General features: G+C 43.2%; 1 protein-coding gene across 4 annotated transcripts in view; it reads left to right on the forward strand.

Annotated features, from left to right (window-relative positions):
• LOC141117163 (protein-L-isoaspartate(D-aspartate) O-methyltransferase-like) overlaps positions 1-27608 on the forward strand; it is a 243299-nt gene that overhangs the window by 59866 nt on the left and 155825 nt on the right. For all 4 annotated transcript variants that reach the window (XM_073609834.1, XM_073609837.1, XM_073609835.1 and 1 more), the window contains 2 exons: positions 7660-7764; positions 10779-10810. In XM_073609834.1, coding sequence (XP_073465935.1) covers positions 7660-7764; positions 10779-10810 — 137 coding nt within the window. The remainder of the gene's footprint in view (positions 1-7659; positions 7765-10778; positions 10811-27608) is intronic.

Here is a 27608-nt window from a genome sequence, read left to right on the forward strand (position 1 = left end):
ATGAAGGGGGGGGGGGGGAGGGAAGCTACAAAGATGACTAAAGTGGCAAAGTGAACTAAAAAAGCAGAAACGGGCCAATGCATGAATAGATCCTACATGCTAAAAGAACATGGTGGGGATGCAGTGCAGTGCAACGTAGCTGATCAACATGACATGTTGCGGGCAGACAAAGCCTAATATATAAAGGTAATCGTGAAACAGTGACTGCTTGAATATAGCAAAACAAAAATGCATATACCAACACAAATAGGGTGAATAACGACACAATGCAAAAAAAAAAAATATATAATGCAAGAAAAATATATGTGGGCTTTTTTTTTTTTTTTTTTTGCATTGTGTCATTATTCACCCTATTTTTGTTGGTATATGCATTTTTGTTTTGCTATATTCAAGCAGTCACTGTTTCACGATTACCTTTATATATTAGGCTTTGTCTGCCCGCAACATGTCATGTTGATCAGCTACATTGCACTGCACTGCATCCCCACCATGTTCTTTTAGCATGTAGGATCTATTCATGCATTGGCCCGTTTCTGCTTTTTTTAGTTCACTTTGCCACTTTAGTCATCTTTATAGCTTCCCCCCCCCCCCCCCCCCCCCCCCCCCCCCCCTTCATCACAGTGCAACTACCATCTTCCCCCCACGTTTCTTCCCTTAAGGCTTGATGCATTTATAGGGAGTGTCATATGACTAACTCCCATCAGGTGCAGGCATACTGACACATTCGTCCCCTACTCCCCCCCACACGGGGGGAAGAGCAGCACACAGCTGTGCGCTCCAACGTGACCCCCCCGGCGTTCAGGAGGAGTGTATACTCTCGGGCACCCCCGTCCCTTCCGCCGCAACTGCGCAGGCGCCGCTACGTCACGCGCACACGCTCTAGGTCGCGTGCGCGTGAACACGGCGTCCGGAAGGGATCCGGGACGCCGCTGGCAGGCAAGAGGCGCCCAGGACCAGGTGCTGACACCTGGTGGGCGTATACAGGAGACGCAGGGCCCATGCGTCTCCCCTCTTGTCCTGCCAGGAAGGCACAAATGGTGCGCCCCCGCCCCCTAGAGGGAAAAAAACGGCATAAAAGGGAGACATGATGGACATAAAAACAGGCAACAATTTAATGTACATTATAGCATTGGGATGTGACACAGCCAATCCTCGTCGCCCACTCACTGGGCAATATACATAGGGTCTATGTAGCTAAAGTTAACCCTTCGCTGGCTGTAGTTAGTACTTTGTAATCTACATGTCACTATCGCCTAGAAGGTGGCTCTTTAGTTGTATTGACCTCATCTTATTGCAATTTAGTAATCAGATAACACATTTGACAAAAAAGGAAAAGGAGATTGCATAATACAAAAAATAAATATATAAAGATATATAAGGAACTGTGAACTGCTTCCAGGCTAAAATTCCTCTGAGAATAGGATATTTGGGAGTATAGGACATATTGTGTTAACTTCCATTTCCCACACACAGAATTGTACATCATATGCTAGAGAATATTGAAAGTGATCGCGGTTAGCGATGTTAATCGCATGTGGGAAAGTACCAGGCAGGAATGGATGTTAAATAGTGGAAAAGCTAATTGGGTATATATTATATTATAGAGAGCGCTCCCTTGATCTGCATAGGGGGTGGGGGGGGGGAGGGGAGGGGGAGGGAGGGAAAGGGGGGGGGGGGGGGGGAGGAAAAAGGAATGAGAAAAAGGGAATAGATGGTAATATATTTCCACAGGGCGCTATGGAACGTTCGGAATGAACGGTCCCTTCCCATACATTCATTGTGTTTTTCCAGCTGAAAACCCCTGCAAAAAAGGGGCAAATTAAATTGATTCGTTGAGGCCTGGTGGAGAGGTGGCCTGTAGCTGGAATATCCATCTCTGCTCTTTTTGCAGCAGAGACTTGTTCCAGTCGCCACCTCTCATGGGGATCTGTATTTTGTAAAGGGCCACGAAGGTCAATTTTGGGACCCTATAGTTGTGTATAGAAATTATATGCCTCCCAATGGGAAGATACGGGTTCCCCACCTGCATGCTATAAATATGTTGGGAAATGCGTTTCCAAATTTCCAAAATTGCCCAGTAAGTGGGTGACGAGGATTGGCTGTGTCACATCCCAATGCTATAATGTACATTAAATTGTTGCCTGTTTTTATGTCCGTCATGTCTCCCTTTTATGCCGGTTTTTTCCCTCTAGGGGGCGGGGGGCGCACCATTTGTGCCTTCCTGGCAGGACAAGAGGGGAGACGCATGGGCCCTGCGTCTCCTGTATACGCCCACCAGGTGTCAGCACCTGGTCCTGGGCGCCTCTTGCCTGCCAGCGGCGTCCCGGATCCCTTCCGGACGCCGTGTTCACGCGCACGCGACCTAGAGCGCGTGCACGTGACGTAGCGGCGCCTGCGCAGTTGCGGCGGAAGGGATGGGGGTGCCCGAGAGTATACACTCCTCCTGAACGCCAGGGGGGTCACGTTGGAGCGCACAGCTGTGCTGCTCTTCCCCCGTGTGGGGGGGGGAGGGACGAATGTGTCAGTATGCATGCACCTGATGGGAGTTAGTCATATGACACTCCCTATAAATGCATCAAGCCTTAAGGGAAGGCTACTGAATCTTTTCAAACTGTGTGATACCTGGCTATGCATCCACCGATCTAAGTGATTGGTAAGTACACTTGATATGCTTCCTAGCATCTTCCCTTGTATATCTCCTTATTCTGTTAAGAGTGACTTTCTGTATTTCAACTTTTTAGAACCAGGAATACCATATCTAACCAACTTGGTTCGCCTAATTGGGTAAACAGTTCCGCGACCACCCATGCACTTTATCATAGTTTTCTCACACACTTGGTTGCTGTTTGTTTGGTTGAGGGTTGTGTTTATCTTGTGTTTTCACCTTCTAGTCCACCCATTTCACATTCCCTTTCCCCACACCACTGTGCACTCCGCTCCCACCCTGTCCACACCTCACTCCCCATCCCTACCTTCCCCATTTCCCCTTTTTTCCCCCTTTTTTCCTTTCTTCCCCCCTCTCCCTCTATCCACCACCTCTTTCCCCTCCCCTCCCCCTTTCCCCCCCCCCTCCCCTCCACTGTGCACTTCTGTCCCCACCTTATCACTCCCAATCCCTATTTTCCCCTCCTTTCTCTCCCCTTTTTTCCCCTTTTTTTTCCCCCCTTCTTTTTCCCCCTGTGGTGCTGCCACCCCATTGCATTCCATCTAATATTCTTACTACTATATGGTCCTTGATGGGCAGCAGGGTCTTTGCTGTTTGTTCGTCTATTCCTCTCACTTACTGTCACATTTTTTTCACTCTGTGTGGTTCACTGTTTTTTTTTTTTTCTTGCATTTATATTCATTCACTTTTTCATACTTTCCTCACACTTTCTTTTCTCCTCTTTTTCTTTTTCCCCTTTCTCTCCCTCCCCCCCCCCTTTTTTTTTCCCTTCCCCTCTTCCCCTCCCCCATTTAACCTTTCCCCCCTCCCCTTTTCGTTTGTTTTTGTGTGTTGTTTTTTTTTTTTTTTCCCCTTCCCCTACTGTCCTCCCTCCCCACCTTTTTCCCTTTCCCCCCCTTCCCTTCCCCTTTTATTCCCTCTCTTCCTTCCACTTTCTGCATATGTCTCCCTGCATACCCATGGACCCACTATAATGCCCCGCGATAGGGAAACTTTCAAACATTTGAGGAGTCAACTGACTCCTCACTTTCTATTTTTGTCTTTAGTGCCAACTTGAATTCCTCCAGGTGCAGCTTTTGGCCATTTGCGGTCCCTTCCCTCCCCTGCACATGTGGGGGGCATATAGGCGTGATCCCTCGTAAGGCACATCTGGTCTACCACCCGTCCTCTGGGGAGTTGGCCTGACACGGGGGAGACAGAGGACATAGGAGGAACTACATTATCTTAAATATCCTGTATTGCCACCTTGGAACCTTGTGATAGGTAATTATGGAATTTACGCAGATATGTTATATTGTATACAGAGGGGTTTGCTATTGTTGAGTCTTATGCCACTGTTCGATATATGTTTGCATTTCCACAGCGGACAACCCATCCTCTGAAGAAGACCCAGCGAGGGTCGAAACGCGTCAGGATTCATATTTATATTCTTGTTGTCCCATATATTGTATTGTACATTGTTTTTATTCCTAGGCACTGTCTGTTGCAATACTTTGGGGATTATACCCTTAAGGAAACTTTGGTTGTCTCATAACACATTGCAATTTGTACTGTTCCTAGATACGGGTATTGTCCATTGCAATTTTTATGATGCATACAGTTCATGTCCTGACTTGAACAGTCAGAATCAATTTACTTATTTTTATTATATATTTTTTGTACCAATAAAATTAATCCTTTTTGACTACTTCTACTGAATCTTATTGGCTGCTTTAAAGCCCCGATAGGGGGTCTTTCGTAGTTTTTTATACACTTTATGCGGTGTGCAGCCCATTTGTCTACACTCATGTGAGTGTCTTCCGTTGTCTACGAAATACGGTGCAATTTAGGAAACAGCGATCCCAATTCAATTGGCTTCAGTATAAATTCACACACATAGGAAACATAAGGGGAATACAAAAACACTGAATTTCAAAAGAGCCAACTTCCCTAAACTATGAACCTTGCTAAAAGGCATAAATTGGGATAAAATCTTAGGAACAAAGAACACAAGGGAGAGATGGGTTTGCTTTAAAAGCATATTAAATAAGGGCATTAGCCAATGCATGCCATTGGGTAATACATTTAAAAGAGCAAGCAAAAGTCCTGGATGGCTTAACTCCAATGTAAAAATGCATATAAAAGCAAAGAAGAAGGCCTTCAAAAAATACAAGGTTGAGGGATCATCATCAGCATTCAGACTTTATGAAGAACGCAACAAGAAATGTAAGGGTGCAATTAGGGCGGCTAAGATAGAACACGAATGACATATAGCGGAGGAAAGCAAAAAAAATTCCAAGAAATTCTTTAAGTATGTAAACAGTAAAAAAGGGAGGACAGACCATATTGGCCCCATAAAGAATGAAGAAGGACATCTGGTTACAAAGGATGGGGAGATGGCAAAGGTATTGAATTTATTCTTCTTCTCCTCTGTCTTCTTGAGGGAATCAGGGGGGCTTCAGTAACCAACACTGCAGTGTTTAGTCTCATGACACATCACAGGAAGCACCTCCATGGTTAATAGAGGATAGAATTTAAAATTAGACTTGGGGAACTTAACATTAATAAATCACCGGGACCAGATGGCTTGCATTCGAGGGTACTTGGAGAACTCAGTCAAGTAATTGCCAGACCATTGTTCCTAAATTTTACTGACGGTCTACTGACTGGAACGGTACCAGCTGATTGGAGGAAAGCCAATGTAGCACCAATATTTAAAAAAGGCCCATAATGCATCCCTGGGAATTACAGACTAGTTAGCCTAACATCAGTAGTATGTAAACTCTTGGAGGGGATAAGATACTATATAGAAGATTTTAGTAAATACCGTACTGGTGACCCCACAATAGGGATAAAACGTTTTCGTGGAAGGGAATTTAACAAGACACGTGGCCACACATTAAAATAGAAGAAAAGAGGTTTAACCTTAAACTGCGTAGAGGGTTCTTTACCGGAAGAGCGGCAAGGATGTGGAATTCCCTTCCACAGGCGGTGGTATCAGCCGGGAGCATCGATAGTTGCAAAAAACTATTAGATAAGCACCTGAACGACCACAACATACAGGGATATACAATATAATACTGACATATAGTCACACACATGGGTTGGACTTGATGGCCTTTTTTCGACCTCACCTACTATGTAACAGTAAAATCAGTCTGTATATGCAGTAAAGAATGCTTGTTATGCTCACTGTGGAACCTGATGGGGTTAATCCTCTTCAATGTGTAAAAAGGCTGTTTGAGCCTGTCTCCTCTGATCCTTCCCTTCTTCCAGAGCCCCCAAACCATCTCCGGATAGTACAGATGCTAGGGGACAAGCTCCACATGCTCAGATGTTTATTGCTAGAGAGGTTTTTTTTCTTGAGAGTGTATGTGATCAGCACAGGGCCAATCAGCACTGTCCAGGCAGAGGGTCATGGGTCCTGCATCCTCATAGAACAATCATGGGCGAATAAAAACTCCTCCTACAAGCTTTAACCGGACACTCAGAGAAGTCACAAGACTGCTCTAACTACTGATAAAAAAAGGTATTTAGCAGTTTATATTTACTAAATCTATGGCATTTCTATGTTCTGTGTACTGTGGGAGACCAGATATAGTGAATGCTGCAGGGTCCTGGGTTTAGTAACACTTTAATGAGAGCTTTTGACGGCCCCCTTTGTTCTATTAACCCCTGCCGCTCTGAAAGATTACAGTTGGGGGGGTTGGATGGGCATGGAGGGAGTAGAAGTTCACCTAACAGAGTAGGCACAAGCACAAACACATCTGACTACTGACCAAGTTATTTCCCTTGTGCTGAGTTTTCTCTTTTTAATTTTGGCTGCACTTAGACATTAAAAATACAGTGTAAATAGAGGAATATCATTTTCACAATCAGGTTATAAGTTTAATTGGTTTATTCAAAATGTCCCTAATGTAGGTGTTTCATGCTCCATTTTTCTGAAGATCCATAATAAATATACATGATCTACAATTATGATCATGAATTTATAATGGCACCACCTGCCACCATTCATAAACCCTGCACACTGATGAGCCAGAGTGCTTGCCTCATCTCCTGCACAACCTACATGCTAGCACACAACGCAGACCTCCTCGGAACACCTCATCTATCACATCACACAACAGATCCAGCCCATAGCACAGTTTTGACAACATATACACTAAACAGTATAGCTGCCATTGCTGTGGTGGCGGGCTGCCACTGGGCTGGATCCGCTGTGCAGCATGGCAGAATAGTTTTGAAAGCTCATTTAACATAATTCAACATTTTAAACATTTTAAAAGGTACTTTGACACAGAGCAAAAGAGCATGGAAGGTGAAATGGAGTGAAAAGTCAACGCTGATCCCTGATGCTGACACCTGGCAAGGTAAATTGTGGTTTAATGGTTTATCAGTTGGATCAACCATGGTTTGCTGGATTCCTAAAATTGGGACTCATTCATACAGATGCTTAGCTCCACCATTGGTGTGCTTTTTGTACTAGCACAAAGCTGCATGCAGACAGCCCATACAACATGAATGGATACACACAGGCTCAGTGCCTAGGTTTGTGGACTCTTCCATATGTACCTGTTGTACTCGGCTGTGTACAGCCAATGCATAACTATTCAGTTTATATAGACTGGCTGCACACAGCTTAGCACTAGTACAAAAAGTAAACAAACGGTTCTTCACTCTGCACGGGGCTGAGCGCCTGTGTGAATGAAAGGAAGATGTCTGAGTATTGTATGATGCGCAAACAAATAACTAATTTATCTCCTAAAATGGACATGGTACATACAGAAAAACTGCAATGACAGTTGAATCTCATCCTCTGCTATGTAGAGGAACTGTGAGCAGCCAGCAAATGTACAGAGCAATGAATTCTTTCTGCAGCAGCTGAGGTGGTCAGAAAAGCTGATCATATTTATGCATGTTAGCCAACCACAGTACAAAGTTTGTACATTCCAGACCATTCTCTGATTCTATCTTGCTGACATGGCTTTTTATTTATTTATTTATTTTTTTAGAGAATGGAGTGATCCGGACTCAGCGTGTGTTTGATGCTCTAATGGAGACCGACCGAGCACATTATATCCAAAACTTCCCATATATGGACTCCCCACAGAGTATAGGTAGGACACCTATATATCAGACAATGGGGAGGAACTTCAATAAAGCTGCATCTCCGCTTATCTGCTTTTGTAAACATGTTGTGCCTAAAAAAAACATTTGCGATTAATTATGGTTCTGACAGTGACTCGTGCACCAAATTCAGGTAGTTCTGATTTGCTCCACTTCTACATTGTGGTGCAACACCTGCAGAAAATGCAAAATTAAATACAGGCAGTTCATATCTTACGAAAGTGGAGCTAATTAAGACCAGAAACAAAATTTGCAAAAGTTTCTCGCATGCGTTTCAAAAGTGGCGCAGCATGCGCCAAATTCAAGTACAAGATCTAGACAAGCACATGAATTCAGCGCATGCTGCTCCACTTTTCAAATGCATGCAAGACACTTTTGCAAAATTTGTCTGCGACAGTCTTTATGAATTCCAGGGACTGTTTCTAATGTCAGTACAGAATTGTATTTTATTTTACAGTTTTAATGAATTATTGAATATTAAAACAGCTCATGCTTGTCCAATTTTACCTACTGTAGACTAGTTATACAATATAACTAGTATGCAAAGGCATCATTAAAAAAAAAAACATGTTTAGTACATCTCTTCAGCATATGCACATTTCCCCATGTTTTGTAAACCTTGTGCAAATACAGAAAACAGTAATTGTTGTTCCAGAAATATATTATGCTCCCGCATTTTTCTTGATATGACAACACAGGTCTGAATTCCTAAGGAAGTGGTGTCGGCCCCGCTCACTTCATTTCTGTTGGATAACAAAGAACACAGATCTCTCCCCTTTCCCACTCGCTCCTCATCTCTGCAGCCCCTTGTTGTGCTGAGGTAGAGAATTCAGGAATTTATCAGATCACAAGATTTCTGGCAAAAGCAAAATTTTTTGCATTATTGAACAGATAAAAAAAGGCAGTGAATGGCATTTAGCCAACCAAAATGGAGCAAATAAGAGCAGTTCAATGTTAGGATTTACATACACTTTAATTATATGATCTTTTGCTCATACTATGTCTTGGCTTATTTAATTAAACCAGTAATCAAAATGAAACAGCAAGAAAAGATTTATTAAAAAATGCAGAAATGTCGTCATTCTTTTATAAGATAAAATGTAAGCATCAATACAGTATTTTTTTTATTTTCTGCCTTATTAAAAAACAAACATTTTAATTTTGCTTCCACAAGTTCTTAGGTTTAAACAGATATGAAGGACTAAATGTACAAAGTTGATAGAAATATCTATTAAGTATGGGTAATGCTTTGATGGTTACTTGGAACCTGGCAGGGATGAACATTTCTTGCTCTCCTTGTGAAAGTAGCGTTCTCTCTGCAGAGGTCTGACACGCTTTCCACTAAGTCAGAGCTAGAAATTTATGGTTTGCAGAGCTATAGGTCTGACTCCGTATGTGTTTGTCTGACCTCTACAAAGATGACCCTGCTTCCACACAAAGAGCAAGGGTCTTTCTCTGCAGCATTTTTGGCAGGGGGCTGGCAGTGGCTGCTTTCCAAAGAAATTATACTGTAAGGCTTCATATACACAAGACTTTAAAAAGGCAGCTTTCACAGGCATTTTACTTTTTTTCAGCCTCTAAACACCCACTGTTAGCTTATGTGGCCATGCACACATAGAGGTTTCTCTCTCTCTCTCTCTCTCTCTCTCTCTCTCTCTCTCTCTCTCTCTCTCTCTCTCTCTCTCTCTCTCTCTCTCTCTCTCTCTCTCGTCGGCAGAAGAGAGGAGGACAGAACTTTTCATACAGATCCTGTGCCTCTCTGTGCAGCTGCAGCAACCCCATATCTCTGCCTCCCCTGGTCTCAGTATTCAGCAGACTCCAGCATCTGACTCTAGCACTCCTCCGGTCCTCCTCCAGACCCTGCACTTTCTGCACCCCAGCTCCATCCCCAGCTTCTTGCCAGCAGCAAAAGAAGGTAAGGGAGGTGCACTGTGATGTAAGGGAGGGTGGAGGAATCTTGACTTCTGATGGTGGAGGGGGGCTCTTGACATCTAATGTAAAAGGAAGTGGGGTGCTCTGGACATCTGACAATATTTATTAAGAGAATAATACAATTCTATGCCAGTTGGAAAGACAAGTCTCACACCGCTGGTATAATTCCCAAGAAACTTTATTGGAGACTGCTCAGACAGAACATGTTTTGTCTGAGCAGTCTCCTATAAAGTTCCTTGCGGGTGATACCTGATACCAGCGGTGTGCGACCCTCCTTTTCAGGCTTGCATCATCTGCTACAGCAGTGTGAGTGGGCTGCATGACAGCCTGCATCTGCCCTTCACAGCTTAAGTTATTATTAAAACCAATAATTATCATATTAAATAATTGCCTCTGCATTTGATTAAGGGTAGATGCATTTATATAGTCTTACAGATACCACCAGCCCTTTTGAGGGCCACCATAATTCTGATGCAGCCTGCCGTTATATTGAGTTGGGCATGCCTGGTTTAGAGGCTGAAAAAAAAACATCACTTGTGTATTCAGAAGAGGAATGTTTGAGCAGAAAGTTTGCCGCATCTAAACGCCTGTAAACGCACTTAAACACTAGGTACGGTTAGCACTTGAGCATTCATTCTTCCCAGTGACCAGAATAAATTAATATTCTGGCCAATGGAATAAATGAATGCCTAAACATGTTTGCAAAACAGGGCTTTAGGCACATTTAAGTTTGCTTTTCTCCCAGGAGAAAAGGTAGTCAGAAAAGTTGGGCAAATGCCCAGTATGCATGAGGTCTAAGAATTTGCACATGTTTTAGAGCACCTGGATTGAATTTAAATGAGTTAAACTGAAAGTTCAATTAGACTTTAACATTTTGAGACATATCTAGCTATACCTTAAGGATACAGTGTTGATCTCTGAACTCTACAAGTCCAGAAATGGGAAATGTATTACAGTAGCCTTTTGCTATATTTATCATTAAGTTCACATTAAAATTATTTTTATAAACATTTGTCCTGGTTAGATTACTGATTTGATTGATTTTAACAGTGCTCATCTTTTTTGCCAACAGGATACAGGGCTACAATTAGTGCACCCCATATGGTGAGTGCTCAATCCATTATTATATTTTTACATTTACTTTGGAAAATAGTACAATTTTAATACAGTTTAACCACTTGCCGCTTTCCCACCGTCATATGATGGCTGGGCAGTGCGGCTCTCGTTCTGGGTGGACGTCATATGAATGCCTCCCATGGGGCACGCAGCGCGGCGATTGCGGCCACGTCGTGTTGCTAGGACATGGTGCGACCCTGAGCTGTGTAAAGAGCCATGGCTCTTTAACCATGTGATCGGCTGTGTCCAATCACAGCCGGTCACATGTAAACACGGAGATGCCAGTAATCAGCGCTCCTTGCCTCACACTGACAGAGTGCGGCATCTCCTCACAGGGGACAGCTAGGTATGTAATCAGGGCACTGATCATCAGTGCCCTGATTACAATTAAGTGCCGACTAGTGCCAGCAATGATTGCCCACAACTGCTAGCAGTGGCAACCATTGCCCACAATTTCCACCAATCTGTGCCCGCAATCAATGCCCACAAGTGCCAACAATCAGTGGCCATTAGTGACGCCAGTCTTTGCTGGCTATCAATGCCCATCACTGCTGCCCATCAATGCTCATCACTGCTGCCCATAAAGGCCGCCTATCTGTGCCCACCAGTACTGCCTATCTGTGCCCACCAGTGCCCGCCTATCTTTGCCCATTGCCACCCATCAGTGCCCGCCTATTAGTGCCACATAACAGTGCCCATAAGTGCAGCATATTCGTGCTGCCTAATCAGTGCCCATAAGTGCTGACTCATCAGTGCAGCCTATCAGTGCCACCTCATCAGCACCCATCAGTGAAGGAGAAAAATTACTTATTTACAAAATTTACTGACAATAACTAAGAAAAACTTTTATTTTTTTCCAAATATTTGGTCTTTTTTTTTTTTTCTGGAAAAAAAAACCCAGAAGTGATTAAATACCACCAAAAGAAAGCTCTATTTGTGTGAAGAAAATGATAATAGTTTCACATGATTACAGTGTAGCATGACCGCGCGATTGTCATTCAAAGTTTGACAGCGCTGAAAGATGGCCTGGGCAGGGAGGGGGTGTAAGTGCCCTGTATTGAGGTGGTTAATGAGGATTTTTCTGATACAAACGATTTAAATCCTTACCAGTATTTCCGATAGGTAAAGTGGATCTAGCATCATAGATATTTTGAATATAAAGTGCATGCATGATAAGTAAAGCAGAAGTGTAATGCCCCCTACACACGGTCGGATTTTCAGATGGAAAATGTCCAATCGGAGCGTGTTGTCGGACATTCCAACCGTGTGTGGGCTCCATCGGACATTTTCCATCGGATTTTCCGACACAAAGTTTGAGAGCAGGCTATAAACTTTTCCGACAACAAAATCCGATCACGTCAATTCCCACCATGTGTGGCCATTTCCGACGCACAAAGTGCCACGCATGCTCAGAAGAAATTCCGAGACGGAACAGCTCAGTCTGCTAAAATTAGCATTCGAAATGGATACAGCACTCTCGTCACGCTGCAATGTCAAAAATAGTTTAATGCAGCGCACTCTCTTCTTCTTTATAATGTGAGAAGAATGAAGTAGTTTTGCTGCTCATATTCACACAGACTTCTCACAAACGTCTTTCTTTATTTTTTATTGGGATTCCCTCAGTATATTTACATTTGTCACATCTGACCAAATTTTTTTGGGGTTGTTTTTAAATATTTTATGTTTTTTTCAAGGCTGTTTTTTTTTATTTTTTTGGTGTTTGTCTTTTTTTCAAGGCTGTGTTTTTATTGGGTTTTTTTTGTGTTTTACTCCAGAATATTTTTGTGTGTGTTTTGTGTGTCAAGTTACCACAACACCATTGATATCTTGTATTATTTAATCTCAAGGAGATTGTTTGGTGTTGGTGTCCCTTCTTAATTTCACATTGTATTTTTGAAATGCACCTGCCTCCTCACAAACAAACTGTCCTTTTTGAAGGAAAACACACATAGGCAAGTATAATTGAAACAAAAATTCCTTTATTAAGGGCTCACAACCAAACAAAGAGGGAGGCAATGCTGGATAAACAGTTGAAATTGGCGAAGCCTTGGACCCCCAGGGCAGACATCAATTCTTTACCAGCAAAATTGGTGGCCTGAGGAGTCCATATCTAAAGGAGTGCAGTCTGGTCCAGAAGTCCCAGAGATCATGAAAGCAGCAGATGACATCTGTGTCCCCAGGCTGTGGTACTACAAGAGGCTGCATCTTTTGCCAGACCAGACTGAACCCAGGCCATCACTCTCTGGTCTTCCTTAGACGCTTCCTTCCACGCTGTGGCTCTGGTGTGGGAGATGTGCCAGGAGGAGGAGTAGGACCTTGAGGAGGAGGAGGAGGAGGAGTAGGACCTGGAGGAGGAGGAGGACCATGTGTGAGGTCACAAATGTGGGTAGCACATGTTATTTCGCCCCTCAACCCCTTATTGAGAGCTTCCAAAATTAGGAACTTACACAGGAGTCGTTGGACCTCCTCAATCCGCATCATTTTGCAGGCAGTTCTGCTAGCAAAGTCCTCCTCCACAGTGTGGGGGGTTCTCAGGGCCTCTGTAGCCTTCCAAAAGAGGCCTATTGCAGCCTCCTCCAGGGTACTCCTCTTCCTGGCACTTTGTCTTTGCAGGTGTAGGGGAGGGACCTGCATATCAGGCAGCCTGCTTGGCCCGGCCACCTCCTGGCTGAGACTTCCCTGTGTATGAAAAAGGGACATGGTTTTAGTTTTTGCTTCATCAATCACAATCGTAAATTAGTACTCCAAAATAACATCTAGTTAACATCATTGATTGGACAACCAGAAATATTTAGAGGAATGCTATACCTGGCTCAATCTGGGCTCCTCCACATGTTGCTGCCTGGAGGGCCCAGGTTGGGCGTCAGAAGCCTCAGCTGGGGGGGAAGGAAGCATGGAAGGAAGACTGGAGAGTGATGGGCCGGGTTCAGTCTGACCTGCCAGAAAATGCAGCCTGTCATAGTAACACAGCCTGGGGACATAGATGTCATCTGCTGCTCCGGATCTCTGGGAATGCTGGACCTTCTTGTGCTCCCTTAGATAAGTGCTCCTCGAACCTTCAGATAGATGATGTCTGCTGTGGGGATCACCGTCTTCACAAATTCCAACAAACTATCCAGCGCTGCCTTCCTCTTTGTTTGGTTCTTATAATGTGGGTGGTTTATCTGCCACAGACAAGGCAGCTCCCTGTACATATCAGTGAATATGGCCATATATTCATCCTCTCTAAAGATATCCATTTTCACTGCAAGACACAACACAAGACAAACCCTAATGTCAGCCTAAAGTCTACTAAACTTGTGCAAATACAGGCCTCAATCTAGAAGCCGTATAGGCCCAATGTAAAATCTTACCTTCGCAATCACGATCGGCGCCTCCGTTACTCCTTCCTTCTCACAGATCGTACGTACTATGCACGCATGTCACGCTTTATAGACACTGCGCATGCGTGAAACTCCACCCGCCCCTGACGTTCTTTCTAGTCTATTCCCCGCCCCTTATCATTTGGCGCAGTAGGGGAAGAGCACATGGTGGAAACACAGCAGGTGTCTGATAATTACACCAACGAGAAGGAGGAAAGCCCGGAGCCTGAAATGTCCCGATCCAGAAGGAGACGATATAAGGCATCAAATATTTCCTTTGGGGAGATGTTGGAGATGGTGGACATCCTGAAGAAGGCCGACTATGATGGGAAGTATGGACCTTACCCCAACCCCAATGTCAGAAAGGTCAAGATAATGGCGAAAGTAGTCAAGAGTCTGCACCGGAATTTCGGGGTACGACGATCGAAAGATCAGCTCAGGAAGCAGTGGTCGGACCTCAAATTAAGAGAACACAAGCAGTACAGAAAGATCCGGAAAGTGCTGCAAAAAAGTAAGTAGTTGTGCTGTGTTCCTGTTCTTTATGTTTATTACGTTCATGCTGCTCCATGTGCTTTTCTTAATAACTGTTATCCAGTTTAAAATGGCAACTTTCATGTTCATGGGCACATTATTCGTTCGTATCAAACATAGTTCGTTTGGCCATATGCAATTGCCATCATTTTTTGGGGCCAACTTGTGTGAAAAGAATTGGGTGGTGTAGATGTGTTTGTTACTAGAATGAAATGCCAACTAGATTCTGTGTAAGGAGAGGACACTCAGCAGCAGTTTTCACATCTGGACGCTGGAGCACTAGTGTGGGACACAAGAACACCCTTTTTATTAGGGGGCCCACACAGGTGCTCCAGTGTATACAGTACTATAGGGGGGTCTCCATCTGTGAAGCTTGTACAAGACAGGTAAAGTATTGAAGCTTGACAAAGGACAATAAAAATGCTACATCTTGGAACTCTGCCAAAATAGACAATTGTACCCCACTTCCAAGCAATGGTTAATATTTATAGTTCTGACATTAAATATCTGTGTGCTAAGTATACCTATTTTTTTTGCATAGGGGATAAAAGACTCGGAGGACACCCCTCATCCGAGGAGACCACAGACCCCCCACCTCTGGAAGAACGTGAAATCCCCCAAAGACAAGAAGAGCAGGAGGAGGAAGACGTGGTGGAAATTGTCACCACAACAGGTGAATGTCTGCGACCACAGGCTCAGGTAAGAGATGGATGCCGGCATATTTATAATACCGTTTTTTTTTTTTTTTTTTGGTTTCTCTCTTTTTAGGTGATCGTGATGTTGTGGATCCTGATCCTTTCACCTCTGAAAGTGCCCAGATCCTGATCGGGGAGATCATGGGGTGCAATGTTGCATTGGAAAACATCAAGAAAAACATCAATGATGTTCTTCAAAAAAATGAGAACTTCATTGATGTTTTAGGGCGAGTTTAAAAGCCCTCCAAATCCCTTTGTTTTTTGGTGTGCTACAATTTTTTAACATTTTTTTACAAATATTAGAAAAGCCAAATTTTTAAGGTGCACACAGTGTGTCAACATGTGCTATCTGCCATCACGGGAGATCAATGGACACGTTTTGGGGGTGTAACCCCTTCCTCAATAATAAAGTAGCTGTGAGGAAGGGGTTGCACCCCCAAAACACATCCCTTGATCCCCCATGATGGCAGGTAGCACATGTTGACATTCTTAAATTTGTGTGCATCTTCAAAATTTGGCTTTTCCTGGGGTGACTTCACCCCATCTGAATGCAATATCAAACTCAGTTTGTAAATACTCATGTCTGATATTGCCTTCAAGTTCTACCAAATGTGAACTTTGTAAGTTCAAGATTTGTGTCTTTCTTGTTGGTTTTAAACATGCCTGTTTGATCTAAAATGGACATTTCTAATTTTTCTAATGTGACCCCAAAAATTGTTATACAACAAACATGTTGGTTTGTTTTAAAAACCTTTTCTAAATGCACATGTGATTGTTCATTTTTCATTCATTTAATTCATTTTTTGATTATTTATATTGCATTTATTGGCTGCTTTAAAGCCCCGTTAGGGGGTTTTCGTACAATTTTTGTGATTGTGCTGGTATTAAAAAGATTGTTAATCAAGATTGTGTGGATTATTGTCTCAACGCTACAAAACTTTTGTTGTGCTGTAATGGGTGTTATTTCCTGAGGGGAAATCCACTTTGCACTAAAAGTGCAGTTTCAGTGCAGTTTCAAGTGCACTTGTAGTGCAAAGTGTCTTTGCCTTTAGGAAATAACACCCAACAGTGCTTTGTAAGGTTACACAATCACGCCAATTTCAGGACTCACCACATTTCTCTCAGGGTCAGCTAAAACAAACACAAGCAGGAAATGTCACCAAACCTTGTTTTTTTTTTTTTTTATTTAAAAAATGTTTTAGACATTGTCTGGCATATTGATGGCCCCCCTACCCGCAAAGAATTCAAGGTATCTTAGCCGGACCTCACGGGCACTCAGGGGGGGCAAGCCAGGACGGCCACTTTCAAGCGCCGTCAGGGTTGGTTCATTAGGAATTCCGGCCTCAGGCCCAACTGAGCCAGCATAGTTGGCAGAATGTTTCCGTAAAAAGTTGTGTAGAACACAGCACGCCAGGATAATGTGATTCAGTTTGTACTCCGCCATATGTATGGGTGTAAGAAATAGGCGGAACCGGCTGGCCATGATTTCAAACATGTTCTCTACCACTCTTCTGGCTCTGGCCAGCCGGTAATTAAAAACCCTCTGGTCCGAGATGAGGGTCCTCATCGGGAATGGCCGCATAAGATGGTCCCCCCCCGCAAGTGCTTCATCCGCAACGAAGACGAATGGGAGTCCTTCCACATTGTCTTCTGGAGGTGGCAAGTCCAAGCTGCCATTCTGGAGACGCCTGTAAAACTCTGGGCGATGACTCCACCATCGAACATCCGGCCATTCTTCCCCACGTCCACATACAGGAACTCATAATTAGCCGACACCACCGCCAACATCACAATACTATTGAACCCCTTGTAGTTGTAATAGTATGACCCCAAGTTGGGTGATGGGACGATGTGGACGTGTTTCCCATTAATTGCCCCTCTGCAGTTAGGAAAGTCCCACCGCTGGGCAAAGTGGGAGGCCACAGTCTGCCATTCCTGTGGCGTCGAAGGAAACTGTGGAGTCAAAACAAAATAAAAAATTTGTCATTTTGCACATAAACATGGAAAGCAGATTAGACACAAACATTCTTGCCCAACATCAAGCTAACATTTTTATGAGGGAATTTTTTAAGACCAAAGTATAAGGTACACCTATCAGATCCCCCCACCCCCTCCTGGGCCATTTCTAACATTATTGGGGGGGGAACTCTGGGACAGGTAACTCTCTTCACTTCATTGAGATATGAATGCCTAAATAAATGCCTAAATAATGGGTATTACTTTGAACAGCCCCTCCTTAGTTACACTATTGGCAGCCCACTGGACAGGTAAGAAGTGTCATAATATAAAGATATAAATACACACTGTACACATTTTAGCACATTTGGACATTCTGCTATTACCTATCAAGATAATAGTATACAAAAACTTGAAACAGTACCATTTGAAAGTATACAGGCAGGCCCTTGCACTACATGCTTTGGGGAATTCCTCCATAAATCTGAGCACAAAAGAGGTGGGTATAGTGTGTATGGGTTTGGCAAAGTCAGCAGATAGATGGTTGAGGATAGATAGAGAATTGGTATCAGCTGACTTAGCAGTTGGGGGGAAGGAAGGGTTCCAAATGATTTGGGGACACCCAAAAAAAGCCTCTGGCACTCTGCCTGAATTTAAAGCACAAATCACATTTCTAAACATTTTAGGGGGGGTTTGTGGTAAAGCACTACTATGGAGCTGATAAAATACATTGTTAAGTGACTACATGAGGTGAATATAGGGGCAGGAGAGCATGCTGAGGAGGTAAGTGAAGGCAAATATGTATGAAGGACAAAAAAAATAATTACATAAAAATCCAGCATGCATGAGGACAAAGGGGACATTTACAGCATATTACAATCATGGTAATTAGGGAATGAGGAAAGAAATACAATACATTAGCAAACATTAAATACACTAAAATGTGATATTAAAGGATAAAAATCTTACTTTCATATACTCCTTCTGCAGGACCTGGATGATGGCAGAACAGGTCTCTGGGATAATGATCCCCAGAGCCTGGGGGAGATGCCTGTCTAGAACCTCAAGTACCGAAGGGTGGCGACGAGCCTCTGCTCCGCAGTGATGGCTTGCCTCATGCAGTTATCCTGCCTGCTAATATACGGGGTCAGCAAAGCCAACAAACGGTGAAATACGGGGTCCGTCATCCGGAGAAAGTTCCTGAAATCATCAGGATTATTCTCACGGATCTCACGGAGCAAAGGCATATGACAGAACTGGTCACGCTGAAGCAACCAATTCTTGGTCCGTGAACTCCTCCCCACCCTGTTCATGGACTGGACTTGTGTCAAGGTCAGGACCCCAACACCAAGCCCCTGCACAGCACGAACTCTACGAGGAGTACGTACACGCAACATGGCTAGAAAACGGTCGGCTGCTCAGAACGAGGTAGCAGAACGCACTGAAGAACAGCAAGGCCTGTGAAGAGCGACCTGAAAAACAGCAACGAGTGGACAAGAACGCAATGAATAATCAAATACGAACTCACTGCACGCGCTGAAGAGCAGATACAAACCCACAAGCACAAACTGAACAGCAGAAAACGATCTGAAAACCACGAGTCTGAAAAAGCGCGAATCGTCTCTCACCAAACTTTTACTAACACAAGATTAGCAAAAGGAGCCCAAAGGGTGCCACGCTTGGTTCTGAAATGGCCTTTTATAGTCTCGTCGTACGTGGTGTACGTGACCGCGTTCTTGGCGATCGGAAATTCCGATAACTTTGTGCGACCATGTGTACGCAAAACAAGTTTGAGCCAACATCCATCGGAAAAAATCCTAGGATTTTGTTGTCGGAATGTCCGATCAATGTCTGACCGTGTGTACGGGGCATAACAGGTGTACAGTGCCTTGAAATTTTCCACATTTTGGGGGCGCATGCGCGGATACCTGAGAGGATAGTAATGCCGGCTTAGAGCTCCGCTCCAGTGACGTTCGCGTTTGGGGACTACAGGTTCCAGAGGTCCTTAAACTTCGAAATAACGACAGACAAACATACTGCAAAGCCTCAGGTATAACTCATTATGGTTTTGAGAGGTACAAAGTCAAAATATAAAACCGGCATTAACAAAGAAACAACGCCTCAGCCGTCTTCCAAGATGGCGTCGGCAGTTTCCTCACAGCCTAGCACTTCACACATGATTAAGCCTCAGAAAATCAAAGTAAATACTGTGGATATTAATGAGGAATCTGATTCTGACCCTGGAAATTCACAGACAGAATTTCAATCTGCCTTATTTAAAAAATTTGAATGTATTTTACAGAAAGCTTTAAAGCAAACATCAGACTATATCACTGATAAACTGACTAGAGAAATCAGAGAAATAGGTCTGAGAACAGCTGAATTGGAGATCCGTGTAGATGATATTGAAAGCCAAACTCAGCTCTATATTTCTGAATTTAAAAATCTAAAAGAAGAAAATGTTGTTTTACAGTCCGTTTAGAGGACCAGGAGAATAGAGACAGAAGGGCTAATTTGCAGATCAGGGGTATTCCTGAGTCTGTCACTGACGTGCAAGCCACTATTACCGCATTATTTCAGGAATTACAACCTGGCATTCCTATGGAGAGATTAGAGATGGACAGAGTGCACAGAGCATTGGCTCCACGCAAACCAAATGGCCCTCCTAGAGATATAATTGCTAAACTGCATTACTATCGCACAAAAGAACAATTGCTTGCAGCAGCTAGAGGAAAGGATTCCCTCACTTTTCAGGGTCAAGTCTATCAACTGTTTGCAGACTTATCTCCTATCACAGTGGCTAAAAGACGGGCTCTTAAACCCCAATTACAAATACTGCAACATCATCACATCACCTATCGTTGGGGGTTTCCTTTTTCTCTCAAATTTACACATTTTGAAACCAAATATGTCTGTCGCTCTTCAGAGGACCTACAATCAGCCCTAATTGAATTGGGCCTTACGGACCAACTTCCATCTACAGAACAATCTCGTAGAAGATCAGCTTCCAGATCTCCTCAACAAGATGCTGCAGCAGAACTGAGCCCATCTATTTCTCCTCGACAAAATCTGCATAAGCGCGGTCGCTTTGAAAATCCAATTCCTAATACTGAAGATTCGATGGATTGATTTTCATATATTTTTTTGATTTGCTAACCTTTTTTCTTTTTCAGATCTACAGGATCAAATATTGTCTAAAATGACTTAATTTCTAAGACAACATGTTTTCAATTTTATGGCCTCCCAAAGTATAAATCATTTAATGATTTATTTATTTAAAATGTATTTACTAAAGAGGTAATTTCCTGTTTGGTTAGGGCTTTGATGGTCTGTGTGTGTTTTTTTTTTTTTTTTTTTTTTTTTTTATAATCTTATATGTTACTATAATATTTAGATGCACCCTCTGGTTCCTGTGGTTCCCCGGCGGTGTTCGTCCTTTCTGGAACTACTTGCTGCCTCCTTTGCCACCCTCAGACCCTTGCTACTATTATGCAGGATTCTGATGATGACGCTGGAGCCCCTAGGAGTCCTTTGATTACTCCTAGGAGTTGCTCCCACACCCTAGTGATTTTTCACTACTTAATATCTAGGTACTGTTATATTAGGGTTTTTCGATCGATCATTATTTATCCTTTCTCTACTCTTTCCTTTCTTCTTTTCTCTCTCGAGGTGATGACTAATATTCTAGTTTTAGGCCATATTTCTTATATTATGATAGTCAATTTTGAATTGCTATGGCTCCTATAAACATTTTATCCCTAAACGTACAAGGATTTAATATCCCACAAAAACGAACAAAAGCAATGCGATCTTTTTCAGCCAAGAAAGCACACATAATTTGCTTACAGGAAACCCACTTCATTGATAAATCTTCCCCTAAATTTCTCTCCACCTCATACCCACAATTTTACACTGCCTCTACCACAGTCAAATAACGTGGAACTCTTATAGGATTTCATCGCTCCATGCCATTTACTTTATCAACACAATTGAAAGACCCAGAGGGAAGATATATACTTCTCACTGGTCATTTATCTGATATTTCCATTACCATAGTATCATACTATGCTCTGAATAAAAAAACAGAAGCTTTCTTATCCCATCTTTTCCAAGTGGTTGAAACACACAAAATGGGTACTGTAATCCTATGTGGAGATTCGAATACAACGATATTCCCTTTTTTAGATAAGTCTCCCTCATCCCCTATCACCAGCTCCAACAAGTTAAACCTTCAGCATTTACTTACAAAACACGGTTTTGTGGACACGTGGCGTGAAATTAATCCTACTAGCAGGCGTTTTACACATTATTCTTATCCGCATAAATCCTTTTCTCGTATTGACCATATTCTAGTCCCTTTAAGTATGATTCCTGAGATTTTATCATCCAACATTCTCCCATTAATATGGTCAGATCATTGTGCAATATACACCTCTATTGCTTCCACTGTACCCAGATCACACGATTCCACTTGGTATATAAATGACTCTACATTAGCTAACCCTATCCATCGTCTTGAGATCGAAGGAGCACTAAACGATTATCGTTTTTCTAATGACACAGGTGATGTTTCAGACCTTACGTTATGGGAAGCTCATAAAGCTGTTATTCGGGTTTGATTCAGCAAGCGACAAAACTTAAAAGAGAACGTAAACTTATGTTCGCAAAGCTGGAAGCTAATTTTAACTCCTGTCATAATGCATTTCAATCATCCCCAAACTCCACCACTAATGCTAAACTTGATAAAGCCCGCCTAGATTTAGATTTATTTTTAACAGATTCAGCAGACAAACTTTTACATAAGCGACAACATGTACAATACCTTAACCACTTGAGGACCGCCTCACACCGATGTACGTCGGCAAGGCGGCACGGGCAGGCAGAATCACGTACATACACATTATCTGCCTCCCGCGGGTGGGGGTCCGATCGCCCCCCCCCCCCCCCCGGTGCCCGAGGTGGTCCTCTTTTGTCCCCCGGCGGAGGTGAGGGGGAGGCCATCCATTCGTGGCCCCCCCCCTCGCGATCGCCGCCAGCCAATCAGAACATTCCTTTGCTGCTGTATGCTAAACAGCAGCAAAGGAAATGATGTCATCTCTCCTCGGCTCGGTATTTTCCGTTCCGGTGCAGAGGAGAGAAGACATTCATGTGAGTGCACAAACACTACACCTCACAGTAGAACATGCCAGGCACACAAAACACCCCCGATCGTCCCCCGATCACCCCCCAATCACCCCTCCCCCCCTCCCTGTCACACTGACACCAAGCAGTTTTTTTTGTTTTTTTTTCTGATTACTGCATGGTGTCAGTTTGTGACAGTTACTGTGGTAGGGCAGTTAGTATTAGCCCCCTTTAGGTCTAGGGTACCCCCTAACCCCCCCTAATAAAGTTTTAACCCCTTGATCCCCCCCCGTCACCAGTGTCGCTAAGCGATCTTTTTTCTGATCGCTGTATTAGTGTCGCTGGTGACGCTAGTTAGGGATGTAAATATTTAGGTTCGCCGTCAGCGTTTTATAGCGTCAGGGACCCCCATATACTATCTAATAAATGTTTTAACCCCTTGATTGCCCCCTAGTTAACCCTTTCACCACTGATCACCGTATAACCGTTACGGGTGACGCTGGTTAGTTCGTTTATTTTTTATAGTGTCAGGGAACCCGCCGTTTATTACCGAATAAAGGTTTAGCCCCCTGATCGCCCTGCGGTGATATGCGTCGCCCCAGGCAGCGTCAGATTAGCGCCAGTACCGCTAACACTCACGCACGCAGCATACACCTCCCTTAGTGGTATAGTATTCGATCAGATCTATACTAGTGTCCCCAGCAGTTTAGGGTTCCAAAAAACGCAGTGTTAGCGGAATCAGCCCAGATACCTGCTAGCACCTGCGTTTTGCCCCTCCGCCCGGCCCAGCCCAGCCCACCCAAGTGCAGTATCGATCGATCACTGTCACTTACAAAACACTAAACGCCTAACTGCAGCGTTCGCAGAGTCAGGCCCGATCCCTGCGATCGCTAACAGTTTTTTTGGTAGCGTTTTGGTGAACTGGCAAGCACCAGCCCCAAGCAGCGTCAGGTTAGCGCCAGTACTGCTAACACCCACGCACGCAGCATACGCCTCCCTTAGTGGTATAGTATCTGAACGGATCAATATCTGATCCGATCAGATCTATACTAGCATCCCCAGCAGTTTAGGGTTCCCAAAAACGCAGTGTTAGGGGGATCAGCCCAGATACCTGCTAGCACCTGCGTTTTGCCCCTCCGCCCGGCCCGGTAGCGTTTTGGTGAACTGGCAAGCACCAGCAGCCTAGTACACCCCAATCGTAGTCAAACCAGCACTGCAGTAACACTTGGTGACGTGGCGAGTCCCATAAATGCAGTTCAAGCTGGCGAGGTGGCAAGCACAAGTAGTGTCCAGCTGCCACCAAGAAGAAGACAAACACAAGCCCGTCATGCCCATAATGCCCTTCCTGCTGCATTCGCCAATCCTAATCGGGAACCCACCACTTCTGCAGCGCCCGTACTTCCCCCATTCACATCCTCAACCAAATGCAGTCGGCTGCATGAGAGGCATTTTCTTTATGTCCTCCCGAGTACCCCTACCCAGCGAACCCCCCCAAAAAAGATGTTGTGTCTGCAGCAAGCACGGATATAGGCGTGACACCCACTATTATTGTCCCTCCTGTCCTGATAATCCTGGTCTTTGCATTGGTGAATGTTTTGAACGCTACCATTCACTAGTTGCGTATTAGCGTAGGGTACAGCATTGCACAGACTAGGCACACTTTCACAGGGTCTCCCAAGATGCCATCGCATTTTGAGAGACCCGAACCTGGAACCGGTTACAGTTATAAAAGTTAGTTACAAAAAAAGTGTAAAAAAAAAAATATATATATATATATAAAATAAAAAAAAATAGTTGTCGTTTTATTGTTCTCTCTCTCTCTCTATTCTCTCTCTATTGTTCTGCTCTTTTTTATTGTATTCTATTCTGCAATGTTTTATTGTTATTATGTTTTATCATGTTTGCATTTCAGGTATGCAATTTTTTATACTTTACCGTTTACTGTGTTTTATTGTTAACCATTTTTTTGTCTTCAGCTACGCCATTCACGACTTTGAGTGGTTATACCAGAATGATGCCTGCAGGATTACAGGTTTAGGTATCATCTTGGTATCATTCTTTTCAGCCAGCGGTCGGCTTTCATGTAAAAGCAATCCTAGTGGCTAATTAGCCTCTAGACTGCTTTTACAAGCAGTGGGAGGGAATGCCCCCCCCCCACCACCGTCTTCCGTGTTTTTCTCTGGCTTTCCTGTCTCAACAGGGAACCTGAGAATGCAGCCGGTGATTCAGCCAGCTGACCACAGAGCTGATCAGAGACCAGAGTGGCTCCAAACATCTCTATGGCCTAAGAAACCGGAAGCTACGAGCATTTCATGACTTAGATTTCGCCGGATGTAAACAGCGCGATTGGGAAATTTGGAAAGCATTTTATCACACCGATCTTGGTGTGGTCAGATGCTTTGAGGGCAGAGGAGAAATCTAAGGTCTAATAGACCCCAATTTTTACAAAAAAGAGTACCTGTCACTACCTATTGCTATCATGGGGGATATTTACATTCCGTGAGATAACAATAAAAATGATTACAAAAAAAATGAAAGGAACAGTTTAAAAATAAGATAAAAAAGCAAAAAAATAATAAAGAAAAAAAAAAAAAAAAGCACCCCTGTCCCCCCCTGCTCTCGCGCAAAGGCGAACGCAAGCGTCAGTCTGGCGTCAAATGTAAACAGCAATTGCACCATGCATGTGGGGTGTCAGATCGAGGGCAGTAATTTTAGCAGTAGACCTCCTCTGTAAATCTAAAGTGGTAACCTGTAAAGGCTTTTAAAGGCTTTTAAAAATGTATTTAGTTTGTCGCCACTGCACGTTTGTGCGCAATTTTAAAGCATGTCATGTTTGGTATCCATGTACTCGGCCTAAGATCATCTTTTTTATTTCATCAAACATTTGGGCAATATAGTGTGTTTTAGTGCATTAAAATTTAAAAAAGTGTGTTTTTTCCCCAAAAAATGCGTTTAAAAAATCGCTGCGCAAATACTGTGTGAAAAAAAAACATGAAACACCCACCATTTTAATCTGTAGGGCATTTGCTTTAAAAAAATATATAATGTTTGGGGGTTCAAAGTAATTTTCTTGCAAAAAAAAATTTTTTTCATGTAAACAAAAAGTGTCAGAAAGGGCTTTGTCTTCAAGTGGTTAGAAGAGTGGGTGATATGTGACATAAGCTTCTACTAAATGTTGTGCATAAAATGCCAGGACAGTTCAAACCCCCCCAAATGACCCTATTTTGGAAAGTAGACAGCCCAAGCTATTTGCTGAGAGGCATGTCGAGTCCATGGAATATTTTATATTGTGACACAAGTTGCGGGAAAGAGACAATTTTTTTTTTTTTTTTTTTTGCACAAAGTTGTCACTAAATGATATATTGCTCAAACATGCCATGGGAATATGTGAAATTACACCCCAAAATACATTCTGTTGCTTCTCCTGAGTACGGGGATACCACATGTGTGAGACTTTTTGGGAGCCTAGCCGCGTACGGGACCCCGAAAACCAAGCACTGCCTTCAGGCTTTCTAAGGGCGTAAATTTTTGATTTCACTCTTCACTGCCTATCACAGTTTCGGAGGCCATGGAATGCCCAGGTGGCACAAAACCCCCCCAAATGACCCCATTTTGGAAAGTAGACACCCCAAGCTATTTGCTGAGAGGTATAGTGAGTATTTTGCAGACCTCAATTTTTGTCACAAAGTTTTGAGAATTGAAAAAGAAAAAAAAAAAAAGTTTTTTCTTGTCTTTCTTCATTTTCAAAAACAAATGAGAGTTGCAAAATACTCACCATGCCTCTCAGCAAATAGCTTTGGGTGTCTACTTTCCAAAATGGGGTCATTTGGGGGGGGTTTGTGCCACCTGGGCATTCCATGGCCTCCGAAACTGTGATAGGCAGTGAAGAGTGAAATCAAAAATTTACACCCTTAGAAATCCTGAAGGCGGTGATTGGTTTTCGGGGCCCCGTACGCAGCTAGGCTCCCAAAAAGTCCCACACATGTGGTATCCCCATACTCAGGAAAAGCAGCTAAATGTATTTTGGGGTGCAATTCCACATATGCCCATGGCCTGTGTGAGCAATATATCATTTAGTGACAACTTTGTGCAAAAAAATTTAAAAAATTTGTCACTTTCCCGCAACTTGTGTCAAAATACAAAATATTCCATGGACTCAACATGCCTCTCAGCAAATAGCTTGGGGTGTCTACTTTCCAAAATGGGGTCATTTGGGGGGGTTTTGTGCCATCTGGGCATTTTATGGCCTTCAAAACTGTGATAGGTAGTGAGGAGTGAAATCAAAAATGTACGCCCTTAGAAATCCTGAAGGCGGTGATTGGTTTTCGGGGCCCTGTACGCGGGTAGGCTCCCAAAAAGTCCCACACATGTGGTATCCCCATACTCAGTACTCAGGAGAAGCAGCTGAATGTATTTTGGGGTGCAATTCCACATATGCCCATGGCCTGTGTGAGCAATATATCATTTAGTGACAACTTCTTTTTTTTTTTTTTTTTTTTTGAATTAATATTCAATGGGCTCAACATGCCTCTCCGCAATTTCCTTGGGGTGTCTACTTTCCAAAATGGGGTCATTTGGGGGGGTTTTGTACTGCCCTGCCATTTTAGCACCTCAAGAAATGACATAGGCAGTCATAAACTAAAAGCTGTGTAAATTCCAGAAAATGTACCCTAGCTTGTAGACGCTATAACTTTTGCGCAAACCAATAAATATACGCTTATTGACATTTTTTTTTACCAAAGACTTGTGGCCGAATACATTTTGGCCTAAATGTATGACTAAAATTGAGTTTATTGGATTTTTTTATAACAAAAAGTAGAAAATATCATTTTTTTTTTTTAAATTTTCGGTCTTTTTCCGTTTATAGCGCAAAAAATAAAAACCGCAGAGGTGATCAAATACCATCAAAAGAAAGCTCTATTTGTGGGAAGAAAAGGATGCAAATTTCGTTTGGGTACAGCATTGCATGACCGCGCAATTAGCAGTTAAAGCGACGCAGTGCCAAATTGGAAAAAGTCCTCTGGTCCTTAGGCAGCATAATGGTCCGGGGCTGAAGTGGTTAAAGCAAATAAACCTGATTCCCTTATGGCTAGGAGTTTAAAATCAATAAATCACATAAGG

The sequence above is a fragment of the Aquarana catesbeiana genome, linkage group LG13 (assembly GCF_042186555.1).
Source record: "Aquarana catesbeiana isolate 2022-GZ linkage group LG13, ASM4218655v1, whole genome shotgun sequence".
Classification (NCBI taxonomy): domain Eukaryota; kingdom Metazoa; phylum Chordata; class Amphibia; order Anura; family Ranidae; genus Aquarana; species Aquarana catesbeiana.